This window comes from Vicugna pacos, chromosome 4 (assembly GCF_048564905.1).
Source record: "Vicugna pacos chromosome 4, VicPac4, whole genome shotgun sequence".
NCBI classification, from domain to species: Eukaryota; Metazoa; Chordata; class Mammalia; order Artiodactyla; family Camelidae; genus Vicugna; species Vicugna pacos.
In genome coordinates this window covers 31310078-31323085 of record NC_132990.1, presented here as the reverse complement: position 1 = coordinate 31323085, position 13008 = coordinate 31310078, and the positions used below count along the sequence as shown (strand labels likewise).

General features: G+C 41.4%; 1 protein-coding gene across 8 annotated transcripts in view; it reads right to left on the bottom strand.

Moving 5' to 3' along the window:
* Positions 1–13008, bottom strand: part of GLDC (glycine decarboxylase) — a 116788-nt gene that overhangs the window by 71940 nt on the left and 31840 nt on the right. Inside the window, exons 2-7 of one of the 8 annotated variants that reach the window (XM_072959467.1) lie at positions 8812–8940; positions 8306–8390; positions 4738–4903; positions 2139–2475; positions 1546–2037; positions 941–1019 (exon numbers count right to left, since the gene is read on the bottom strand). In XM_072959467.1, coding sequence (XP_072815568.1) covers positions 941–1019; positions 1546–1800 — 334 coding nt within the window. In that variant the 5' untranslated portion in view covers positions 1801–2037; positions 2139–2475; positions 4738–4903; positions 8306–8390; positions 8812–8940. Of the gene's footprint in view, positions 1–940; positions 1020–1545; positions 2476–4737; positions 4904–8305; positions 8391–8811; positions 8941–13008 lie in introns of those variants that run through there. The other 7 variants (XM_072959466.1, XM_072959468.1, XM_072959469.1 and 4 more) reach the window with 7 other exon arrangements.

Sequence of the window (13008 nt, the reverse complement as noted above, 5' to 3'; positions counted from 1 at the left end):
CTCCCAGCCATCCTCAGGTCTCAATCAGTTCAGATGAACAGCAAGTGAATATTTTCTTCCATGAACAAGGACTCAGCCATCAGGGAAAATGGTTCAGATTTGAAACCAACAAAGGGAGCAGCCCTCAGCACAGCTTGAGTTACAGCATCAGCAGCTGGGGCTGAACCTGCTTCACACCTCAGGCTGCCTACTTTAAAACAAAATCAAGTTAGCCTTCCACATATCTTTTCTGTCCTAAACCCTGAAACAAACCAATTTTCACTTAACTCCAGAAGAGATAGCATTTTATGATTCAAAACCAGATAGCCTCATGAGAATTCTCTGTTAAAACAAACAAAAACCCCACCTCTTTAGCTCTGCCTATCCCCCCTGACTTGCTTTTGTGGATTCTTGCTCAATCCATGGAAGTAAAATACTCACATAAAAATATTTTAAACATAAAATAAAATTCTCAGAGTCAGTGGGTAAACTGAAGCTACTGTTGTATAAAGAGCCTTGAAGTAGGTCAAATGCCTAGGTCTCCCATTTTTGTCACTTCCCTATTTGCATGACTGTAGGCAATTCCTTTTTCCCTTCTGAGTATGCTGATCTGCAAAAAAAAAAAAAAAAAAAAAAAAGGGATGACACCTCTCAATTCAAAGGATGGGAGAACCTTAGCTCCCAACAGGTGCCTGGAAAGCTGGGGATCCTCCACACGTGTCTGTGCACTGACTTCCCCCAGGAAGTTTGCTGGCTTCTCCGGAGTCCTGAGATAAAGAACGGACTACTCGGGGAACTAAACATTACACTCTCTCCCGCCCACTGCGGTACTCGCCGCTGTTTTGTTCTAATAAATATATTCTCTGTCCTGAGCAATTCTAACCCACAGCTGGACTTTCAAAGACCACAGAAGACAAATAGGCCAGAGCAAGCGAGGTCTAAAGACCTCCCGGCCACTTACAGACAGGGTCATCCATTTTCAAGGGTCTATTCAAGCGGATACTGGCAGGAACGGTCTTCTCGATCAGTTCATCAACGCTCTAAAATTAAAACGCAAGTCGGTGAACATTAAAGGCAGAGGAAAGTGCTTCTGAGTTAAAAGAGACACCTCTGTTTTACATCTACAAAGGCTTGTAGGAATCTCATTTAAATTGTCTAATTAGGATTATTTAAAAAAAAATAAACAAACCAAAAATCAGCTGGAGGGGGAAAAAATGAATCGGGGTAGTTATTTGGCTCGGTTGGATTTCGGTCGACAACCGGAGATAATCGGATAAATCAGGAGGTCCTTCTCTGGCAAAGTTAGAACTCATCAGCAGGGCGACTTAGGTTTAAAAAGACACGGTTGTGAGGGGCGAAGGGCGGGTGGAGGCGAAAGTAAGCGGGTGGGAGAAGGCTGGGGCAGGCGGACCGAGAGCGTCGGCTCGCTTCCACACCAGGGCCCCGGACCACGGTGTGAGTCCCACGCGGAGCGAAGCAGGGCTCCTGGCGGGGGCCCGGAGGCCGCGTGGACAGAACCAGGGAGGGACGTGGTGAGGCCCGGGAGGGCAGGGTTGGGGTCCTTACCTCCAGCCCTAGGGCCTGTAGCATCTCCCTCTGGTCTTTGTCCCCGGGGCCGATATGCCTCCGAGCGAAGTCGTCGTGTCTGGGCAGGAGGCGCTCGAGAAGGCGCGAGGCCCCAGCCCCGCCGCTGTCCCCGCTGCCGCTACTGCTGTCACGGCCCCGCGGCGCCCAAAGAGGCCCCGCGCCTCCAGCCAAGCGGCGGCCGCCCCCGACTCCACAGCCCAGACGCAGCCCCCAGGCCCTGGCGCACGTCTGCATGGCCGTGGTCACCGTCCCCTGCCCGGGCCCGCGAGGGTCAGCCACGCTTTCAGTCCCTCTTCTGGCCGCAGTCCCCTGGGTGGCAGCTGCCCCCGGGTGGCTGGAGTCTCTTCCCGCTGGAAAACCGGAGAGACAGATGGATGTTCGGGGCAATGAATGGGTGCGCCTCCGAGCCAGGACACCAGCGGAAAGTTGTTGCTCCACAAGAGGCACCTGCTCCGCACTTTAAGCGTCATCCTGGGGGTGGGCAGTGGGATAGGGCCAGCAAACGTTCGGCCAATGGGAGTGGACGGAAGGGCGGGGGCGTGGTAGACCCCGCTCCCTCCCCCTCTCCCTACCCCCTTCTCAGGCCCTCCGCGAAGTCCTGCTGCTCCTGGCCCAGAGCCTGCCATCTTCAGTCACTCCTACTCCGTCTCCGGTTGATGTGGAGGTTGGGACTCTCCATGAGCCCAATGTCAGAGACATCGGACGGAACTTCGCCTGGCAGATTCAGCTGAGATAGAAGAAGATTCTGACAGGGAAGCCAGACTCACAGAGTTAGTCTCCAGTAATTTTAGAGTATCTTCCCCTGTCACATCTCATGGAAGCCAATATGGGCAGGTGAGAGTTCTTATAGAGTTGTAGGATCGTGGCCAACTTACCCAACCTCTGAGCTTCAGTTTTCACATCTCAGAGCTGGACAGGATTTAAAGAGAGATGATACACTCAAAGCACTACCATATTACTAGCCTTGAGCTAACTCTCTCCCCACCCCCCTGTCTCCCTCCACCTCCTCTCCCCCGTGTGTGTGTGTGTGTGTGTGTGTGTGTGTGTGTTATAAAAATGCAAAAGATACAAAGGTATACATTTTGCACTGTCATCTTAGTTGGAAAATTATTTACACCTGGATATTTTGTAAATCTAATCTATCTCCTGAGATTTTTACTGAGAATGAACTTTCAAAATTCCACTGTCCTAAAATGATGAAGAAAGGACAGAAGTCATCAGAACACTAGCAGTACTAAGACTAGGGAAAAATAGAACCTGTCTTCTTCCTCCTCTAAGCTTCCTCCTTCAATTATCTTCTGCACACTCTGGGTCCTGTAGCTGACAGGCATAGAGACTGGGCAGAGAGGCAAGAAAGTAGAAAACAAAAAACAGTAGGCAAAATATGTGTGTTGTGGGGAGGGGCAGGGGTGGGTGGTAGTGAATGGTGAGCTAGAAATGCTGGACTGAATGTCTCCGAACAGTTTTGCATCCACTTGGAATTGAAATTACAGCCTTCATAAAAGCTGGGAATTATCTTCAGTGCTAGATGCCATGGGGGAAGAGGGGAGCTTTTATCCCCATTCCTGATGATTCTCTTTCTATGTATCACTGGGACTGGAAGCCAGAGAACTCTAATTCCCAGATTGGTTTCAGGGTTCTGAGTGTTTTCCAGTCTCTGTCAATGAGATACACTTGTATGAGAATTAGAAAATGGAATAAAAGTTAGAGACTATTTTCTTGCTTCTCTGACAGCAGCAGACAGATGCATGGATGGCAGCAGACATGAAGTGCTTCCTTAGTTGCCACCTACATTGGCACAGCAAGGCAGCTGTGTCAGTCAATGGAAACGTCCTGTGGTTTTCCAACCTAGGAGGCAGTAGCAATTTCTTGCTGTCCTGGACTAGAGCTTCAGTGGTTGACCTGAAGATAGTGGTGTTCCATCTACCCTGTCTCTTGCTCTTCCAGTCCTTCCAATGGTTTTATTTGCACCTATTCCTGACATATTAATTCTGCTCTGCTTGAAATATTTTTAGTGTTTTGTTTGTTTTTCTAAATGAACCTTAACAAAGACTGTATCTGAGGCCAAAGTAGCTTTAAGATTACTATCTTAAAGCTTAAAGGGATTGGCTGACTCAGTTCTGCTTGAAGTCAATGATAGCATTATCAGTAGTGGAGAATGATGGTCTTACCCATGGAAAGGAAAGAGTTACTTAAATTATCAGTGCGGAATAGAATGCCAGTTGAAGACAGTCATTGCTAGACCAAACAGTTGCTAAATTAAACTATTCTGGTGGAAATTATGTCTACAAGGACTATAGAGAATGCTAGTGGCTTCTGAATGCCCTGGAGAGTTTACACAATAAAATGACAGCTCAGAGAAAGAGCATCAGCACTCTAAGAAAATCTCTTAACTTCTGTAGCTGCAGGGAGAAGGTATTTACAAGTCAGACCCAATGTCTGATCCTGCTAATTGCCAAATTATCATACATACTGAATTCACAGCCTTACTAGGACTCATATGTGAAAGTTTGAAATTAATTAAAAACTCTAAGACTAGAATGGGGACATTTTAGTAGTTTGAGTTGAATTTGATTATCTTGACTCCCCAAATCTCACTGAGTCCCCCTTGTCCAGATAAAGCAGTCCCTCCTATCCTCTCTGAGATGCTGGCCATCCCTTGCTTGAAGATCCTGTAATGGCATCAGTAAAGCATTAACCTTGCAAGGGTATGTCAACGCTTCTTTACCTCTAGATCTACAGCCAGAGTCAGATGTCAGCATACCTCAAGAAGGTGAATAAGATGTCTGACACCACAGGGAGATAATAGCATGATATTGCTAATGTACATGGCACTGGAGGATTTCTGTGTAGGAGTGTGTTCTAGACCAAGGAAGATGGAATATACTATGGAAATTATCAATATGTTTGCAGCACCAGAGATTCTGGATTCAGTGTATCAACTCAGTCAGTCAGGAGTAGGATCTAAGGGTTTGCTGAGTTGTTTGAATGAAACCAGACTCAACAATGCCTTCATTAAATTAGATTAAGATACAAGAACGTTCTTGGTTTAATAGAAAATAAAGGATCCAAAGACTTAGTGAGATAAGAATGTTGGATTCATCATGTGCAACGTACTCCTCAACCCTTTCAGTGTATCCCTCGGTAAGACACACAGGACAATGGCTTTACCTAAAGAAATCCATTGGTTCAAGAGGAGCAGCATTATTCTTGAAAAGCTCTGTACTTTCTGTGTCTGCATGTGTAAGATGATGGTGGAAGATGCCACTGTTGAAATGGGCTCCCTGATTTCAGTGTTAATGATAGAATCCCAAAATGGCAGAGGCCAGTAACAGCACTAGAAAAGAGAAAAGTGAGCAAGGTTACTGTAATGGGCAGCAGAGTTAGAGATATAATCAGGCTTGATCTTCAGGGATCTTTGGTGCTCACTAATTAATGAGCAGCCTATGTAGAGCTTACATAATCTGGTAAACTAAAATTTGATATGTTACCCAAATGGAGAGACCCAGTTTCTCAATTAGTTCTCTTACTTTGGCAGGTTCATAGACCCAGAGCATCTCAGATGATGGGGACCTTAAGAAAGAATCCTTAAGAAAAGATGTTATGACCCTGCTGTAAGTATACACTATAAATCTTCCTCCTAAACTACCCCCAAGATACTTGGTAGCCATTTACCAAGTATGATGGTTAATCTTAAGTCTCAATTTGCCTGGGCCACAGTGCCCAGATATGTGGTCAAACATTATTCTGGATGACTCTGTTAGAATGCCTTTGTATGAGATTAACAATTAAATCAATTGACTTTAAGTACTGCCTGTCATAAGATGGGTGAGCCTCATCTAATCAGTGGAAGGTCTGAACAGAACACAAGATTGATCTCCCCTGAGCAGGGGGCAGTCCTGCAGTAGACAGCCTTTGGACTTGAACTGCAACATTGGCTTTACCCTGATAGCCTTTGGACTTGAACTACGGCATTGGCTCTTCTCTGAGTCTCCAGCCTGCTAGACTGCTAGTGCAAATTTTGAATGCACCAGCCTTTATAATCTCATGAGCCAATACCTTAAAATCTCTTTCAATATATATACATATACTATTGATTCTGTTTCTCTGGAGAACCCTGACGAATATACCAAGAAAAGGAAAACACCCAGACTTTGGGTGGATTACTAGAGCTTTGTTCTAAGATAATGTTAAACTCTGAAGATCCAAAACAAACCGCTCTGGTCCATGAATCACAGTGGGATGCTATGAAAGTTAGATTATAAATGAATATTTGGGATTCCCAGTTTCAGTTCCAAACTATAAAGAGCATGGAAGTTATCCTTCCTGTCCTTACAACTATAAAAAGGTGGACAAACTAAAAATCAATGACTTTTGGACAGATCTGAAAACTGACATTTCAGGGCACAATACCACGTGGAAATCTGATGAGACAGGCTCATACAACAAAGAGACACAACCAAGACTTGATTACCTGGAGCAGAAGCCACTGGAGCCCTAAACTGGTAGGAGCATGTAATGGTAATTATGATGAATTTCTGGATGCTGAATACAGACGAATTTAAAAGGGAAAAACTCCTGGGAACTACAGGCTTAGTGGGGCTGTCACACTTTCTTGGGTTTTACCTCCAGGAGACCCATTACAGTTAGGATGAAGATCCAAGAAATATCTCCTCATAGCACTGGTAGGGGAAGAAAATAAGTAACCACTGAAATATGCCCAGAGCCTTCTTTATAATAAGGATCTACTTTCTAAAAGAAAGGACTTTACCAGAGTTTTCTTTCAGCCAGAGAAGGGAATTCCTCCTACTGCAGCCCCCCTCCAGCCTTCTTGTCTCACATAATGAGGGAAAAAAAAAAATAGTCAGCAGGATTTAATGTTTCAAGAAAACAGACTGGGAACTCTGCAGCCAGGCTCAGGAGTGGGAGTGAAGGGGCTATATCACTGGAGAAACACTTGGAAGTTCACAGCTCAAGACATAGGTTCACAAAAACACTAATATTTAATTAGAATATTAGAAAACACTTCCTCTCCCCTACAACATACCATCACATAAACAGGGATCCAATAAGAACAACTCAGTGAGCTACAAGACACAGATTCTCTCTGAGGAAAAGTATGTAGGGAATTCCAGAAGCAACAAGGGAGACATAAACGAGGACACTAGAAAAAATTGAAGCCTCTGGCACCTTTAGCTACAGCCAACATGAAACATATTGCCCAGCCCTTGCCAAATAAACATAAATCCTGATACTAAAGCCCTATTTAACTCAGTTCCTAATACTCAATACATCACACTGGGCTTTAAACAAAAAATTACAAGGCATGCAAAAAGTCAAGAAAAAAAAAGCTTTGAGCAGACAAATCTTCAAAACCCAACACACATAACGATACAGATGTTGGAATGATCCTACAAGGAATTTAAAAGAACTAAGAAACATGTTAAAAGTTCTGATAGAAAAAGTAGACAATATGTAATAACAAATGGCCAATGTAAGCAGAGATGGAAACTCAAAAAAATAATTGAAAGGAAAGAAATCAAAACACTGTAACAGAAATGAAGAATGCCTTCTAGGTGATGATGAGTAGACTTGACCCAGCAGAGGGAAGAATTAGCACAGTTGAATATAGGTCAAAAGAACTTTTTTCCAAATTGAAATGCAAAAGAAGAAAACAGAATGAAAAAAACAGAAACAAAAAACCAGATCCAAACATCCAAAAACCGTAGGACAGTTTTAAAATGTGCAATATATGCATAACCAGAATACTAGAAGGAGAAAGGAGCAGAAGACATCTTTAAGGTAATAATAACTGAAAACTTTCAAAAATTAAAATAGACACCAAACTATACAGGCCCAGGAAGATCACAGAATACTAAGTAAGAGAAATATACCTCCACCACTTAGCTATATCATATTTAAAAGCTAGAGGAAGAAATACCTCACCTATACAGGAACAAGGGCAAGAATGACAGCCAATTTCTTGTTTTAAAAAAAAAGTTTGCAAGTAATACAAGAGTGCAGTGAAATATTTAATTAAAGAAAAACCCACCAGACTAGAATTCTATATAGGAAAATTATTGTTCAAAACTGAAGGATAAATAAAGACTTTCTCAGACAAAAATTGAGGGAACTCATAGCCAGCAGACATTGTCTATATTTTTGCTCTTTCCATTGTTCCTTCTTGCTTCCTTATGTTCCAAGACTGCTTCTTTTATCATTTTCATTTTGTTAAGGGAATTTCCTTCAGTCATTTTTTTTTTAAAAGGCTGGCATCTAATTCTCTTAGTTTTCTTCCTCTTGGTTGGTTGTAATTGCAATGCTGTTCTGGTCTGCCCCACATGGGTGCTACCCAATCTGAAACCTGGGCAGTAGTCCACACATAGCTCAGTTTACTGTGTTGGTTATGGTTAATTTCATGGTTGGTCCACTCGAACGTCTGCCCAGGACTTCATACACAGATTTAAAGAATACTGCTTTCTAGTTCTGTTTCCTAAATCTCACCTAGTCACTAGTTGGGAAGGAGCAGAAAGCTGCCTTTTTGCAGCTGTTCACTTAGTGTGTACTGCAGTGGTGGTCAAAAGTGCACCCCACCACGGTCTCTGCAGTGCCAGTTGAGGGGAAAGCTGCCTCTGCTTATGTTAGTGCAAGCCGGGCATGGTCAACAGGGCTCCATCCCACAGTCTTGGCCAGAAATAGTGACAATAGGGATGGATGTGGCTTTTTACATGGTGTTTACCAGGAGTATGATGGGTTTTGTCCTGCAGAGTCACCCTTTTCCCATTTCTATGGCTAGGGAGCGCAGGCTTCTCTTGCACTGTGACCTGGATACACAGGAGGCAAAAAAAAAACTCAGGAAGCTCTCTGATGGGCCATTTTCCCCAAAGTACCTAGCCAGGTCACCTTCTTTTCAGAGTCTTATGATAGGTGCTTTATGTATTTCAACCAAGGATGTTAGTTATAATTAGCAGGAGAAATAGGTAAAGCACATCTACTCCATTTTTCCAGAAGCATAAGTCTGATTCTTTTAACTCTTCTGCTTGATCTGTGCAGAAGACATAATTTTAAAGATTGATAATAGATTATCAAAATTTATTCAGGTAGGGATTCCAATTAGAGCTGCTTTTACTAATTACAAGAGCAGATTAACATAGCCCCTTGCAACTGGTGTACTGCTATTCATCGGGGCAGACTATTTTATCTCTACATCAATTAGTAAAGACCACCAAAAGCACTTTACTTCACCTGTCAGCAGCAGCAGTACACTTGCTTGTCTTCCCACAAGGCTATGTCAGCTCCTCAATTTTCTGTCATGCTCTAATCTGCCAGGACTTTGATTGCCTCGCACTTCCAAAGAACATGTGTTTGAAGGACCTGGTGAGCAGCATACAACAAATTCATTTGATGCCTTGGTAAGATGCATGCCAGAAAGTGAGATAAACCTCATGAAAATTCAGGAATCCACTCCCTTAGTAAAGTTCTGGGGCTCCAATGGTCTTAGTCCTCTTGAGCTTTCTGCTTCAAAGTGAAAGATAATTTTGTGCAACTTATACCCCTGACTACTAAGAGAGAGGCACAATGCTTGGTGGGCCTCTTTGGATTTTGGAGGCAGCATGTGCCACATTTCTGTATACGTCTCCAACTCTTACCCATAAGGTTTACAGCTTTGAGTAGAGTCAAAGTAAAAGGAAATACAAGTTGGTCTAACCCTGACTCATGACCCAGTAAATCCAATGCTGGTCTGTCTGTGGCACATAGGGATACTACATGGAGCCTTTGGTAAGCACTAATGATCATAAAGTAGACCCATAGGCTTTGAAGCAAAATCATGCCATTTTCTGCAACTAAATGCTTTTTTTTTTTATAAACAGCTCCTAGATTGATACTAGGCTACAAAAATGAACATCTTACAATAATTACTAATTGATGGTATGATCTATGATGCCCACCATGATCTGCATATTATATGACACACCAATATTTAAAGCTGGGCATGCCCAGCAGCACTCCTTCATCAAGTGGAAGTGGTATCCATTCCATCCTCCAGTGGGAGATGGGCTAAAGCATGATATTTCATGATACCTTCATAATATTTTACACCAACCAAAGGAAACTACTACAAAACTATAATATAATCCCACTCAGGGATTGCCTTGAAGGACCACATGAAAGAGAAATCCTCCAAATGGGCAAAACTTGAAATAGTTCATTTGGAATGAGAGATGTCCAGATAAAGATCTCACTGACTCTGCGACAGTGGTTAATGGTTTGTGGATAATGGTTTGTTGCATAACAAGACAGAGGATCAGTGATAAGGAGAGATCCATGTGGTTGGACCTCTCAGAACCGAACCGCACAGAATGAGAAGATGTTAGCATTCCATGTAAACATTCACCAAAGAGACCAACTGCAGGCGAGGCCGCCAATAATCAAGTAGACAAACAACTGATTCTGTATGTCAGCCAGAATCATCCCTCAACCACTCCAGTAACTGCACAATGAGCTCATGTTGAAAATGGCCACACAGTTAAATATGGGTTTAACATTAAGGGAATACCCTCATTCCAGAGTTTTGGGCTCTGGTGGTTTAGAGAACTTAGTCCCAAAGAAAGGAATGTTCTTCCAGAAAGTAACAATGATGCCATTGAAATGGAAGTTAAGACTGCCACCGGGACATTTGGGGTTCTTTATGCCACTGAATCCACAAGCAAAGAAGGGGATTACTTTACCAGCTGGGGCAATTGATGCCAATTATAAATGGAAAACATGTTTATTGCTTCACACTGGGAATAAGGAGTCTATCTAGAATTCAGGGTATTTTCTAAAGCACCCCTTAGTACTTCCATGTTCAGTAGTACAATGTAATGAAAAATTACATTAACCCAACTGAGGCAGGGCCAGTAAGAGCTCAGGCCCTTCAGAAATGGAGGTTTGGGTCACCTACTACCGGTAGAGAACTGTAACCAGCCAAGGTGCTGGCTGAGAAAATAGAAACCATAGGTAATGGATGAAGGAGGTTATAAATATGTTATAGTCTGATGACCAGTTGCAGAAACAAGGATAAAGTTCCTATATATGCTTTTCCATGTTTTTTTATGTATATACTTTATCAACCTATTTTTTCCCCTTCCCCTTTCCATATTATTTAATATAAAGTATGTTCATGGTTGTTATCAAAGGGAAATTATCAAAGGGAAATTATTATTTTTTATCAAAGGGAAATTATGACTGAATTAGAAATATTCAGAAATAGTATAGTGACTGATGAGACTTTTGCTATCCTCTTCTAGGGGAAAAGGTGGCCATGCTTTTCTTTGTACAAGGGGTAGCTGCATAAAATTAGAAGGAAGCATGCTATTTCGATATTGTTGTTTGCTTAAATATAGATACAAAATGCTGTATGGTTGCTGAGTGGCCAAAGAGAAAGACTGTGCTTTTTTTTTTTTTCTTTTTTTATCCAAGATGCATTCCCACTCCCTTCTAAGCTCTTTTCTGTATCACAAATGCTGGCATCTTGGACCTATATTTCTCAGACTCCAATGTCTACAGGATCATGGATGCAATTTATAGTCAACCATAAGATACATTCATGCAACATCTGTAAGGCAGAAGAGAGGCGGAAGCCATGTCTTTCTTCCCCTGGTGGAGTGGGCAGGTGTGTGGGATGAGGAAGATGGGAAGTGCTGTAATGACCACAGGCATCCCACTGTTAGTCATTTGCTTCTGTGCAACAAAGCAGTGATGACAGCTGGTGGCTAGTTCGTGTGATTTCCTGATCTGTGTGGCAGACACAACTTACTGATTTGTAGGACCATAGCAATGGAGCAAACCTGGAAGCCAGTGGCAGCTTCTCCTGACTATCTCTTCTTCAGGGTTGTAAACGCTTGATTCTCTGCTTGAAAGGCTCAGAGTGATTTCTGTTTTCCTGGTTAAAGCCTGATGGATACACTCTCTCAGGCAAGCCAGCACACTTACAGTTCATTATAGCCATGATTTGTGGAAGTAATTTCTAGGGCTGTTTCTGCATAGGTTTCAAAATCCTATCTGCAGGGTTGGTTTGAACTCTTTGAAGTCAAACAGCTCTGAGAGTCTTTAGGTTGAGATCTTACACATTTAGAAATCTAAAAGAAAGTAGCCTAACTTTACCATGGAGTTCAGTGACATGAGTTTCTCAGGAAAATACATATATAATTTTCATTTACCTATCCCACCTCAGTAGAGACTGTCACACATTTACGTCTAGAAGAAAATCTCTAATGTTGATTTAAGTTGGTGCTCTTTTGTGTAGTTGCTTCCTTGAACTCAGTTTTAGATGATGTGTAAATATGTTGTATGTGGAGCATTCCTATGAAACATGTTAAGTTCAGTCAAAAGAGTCAACATCACAAGTGTTGCATTCATAATAGCAAAATAATGATAAAATACATAGGAATAATCTTATTCAAGATTCTAAATATTCAGGATTTATATAATAAACAACATAAAATTTACTAAGAGACATTAAACAAAATTTTAATGAATAATGAGACAATTCTGTAAGGAAAAGTTAAATATAGTAAAAAATACATGCTAACTCCTAACAAAAATCCAATAGTAATTTTTGGAACTTTACCAATAGGTCTAAACTTTGTTTAAAATAATAAATAAGAATTGTTAGGACTCTTTAACATAAAGAATAATGAGGATAGAACTTTAAAAATTACAACAATGTAAGGGGGAGGGTACAGCTCAAGTGGTAGAGTGCATGCTTAACATGCACAAGGACCTGGGTTCAATCTCCAGTACCTCCTCCAAAGATAAATAAATCGAATTACCTCTACCACACATACACACACAAATTACAATGTGATATACACAAGAATCCTGATTCAATTCTGGTTCAAAACACTAGCTATAAAAAACAAGACTAGAAAAAACGAAAAAGACTAGATATTACATGACATTAAGGAATTTTTGTTAATTATCTTAGGCATGATAGTGGTTATGTAGGACAGTGTTCATATGCTTAGGATATGTCTACAAAGTATTTAGGAAGAGAGATTATGATATCTGCAACTCAATATGAAGTGGTACAGAAATGTAAAAGATAATCATATAAAGCAAATATGGCAATGGCTGTTGAATCAAGGAAATGATATGTGTTCATTATATATATAATTCTTTAATTTTTCTTTCTTTTTGAAACTTGTCATTATAAAGCAGAAAAAAAAAGCAGTGAGACACAACATTCAGATGAATGGAACCAAAATTTCAATGTATATCTTAGTATTTGTAAAAAATTAATACATAAAAAAAGAAGAATTAGGAAAAATGCTCAAGGTAGAGTTTTACATCACATCAAACTAAGTTCCAGGTAAATAAAAGAAATATAAAAATATAGCTATACACACAAAAAGAATACATAGATCAATACTCTGGTAGGGAAACAGACTTACACATGTT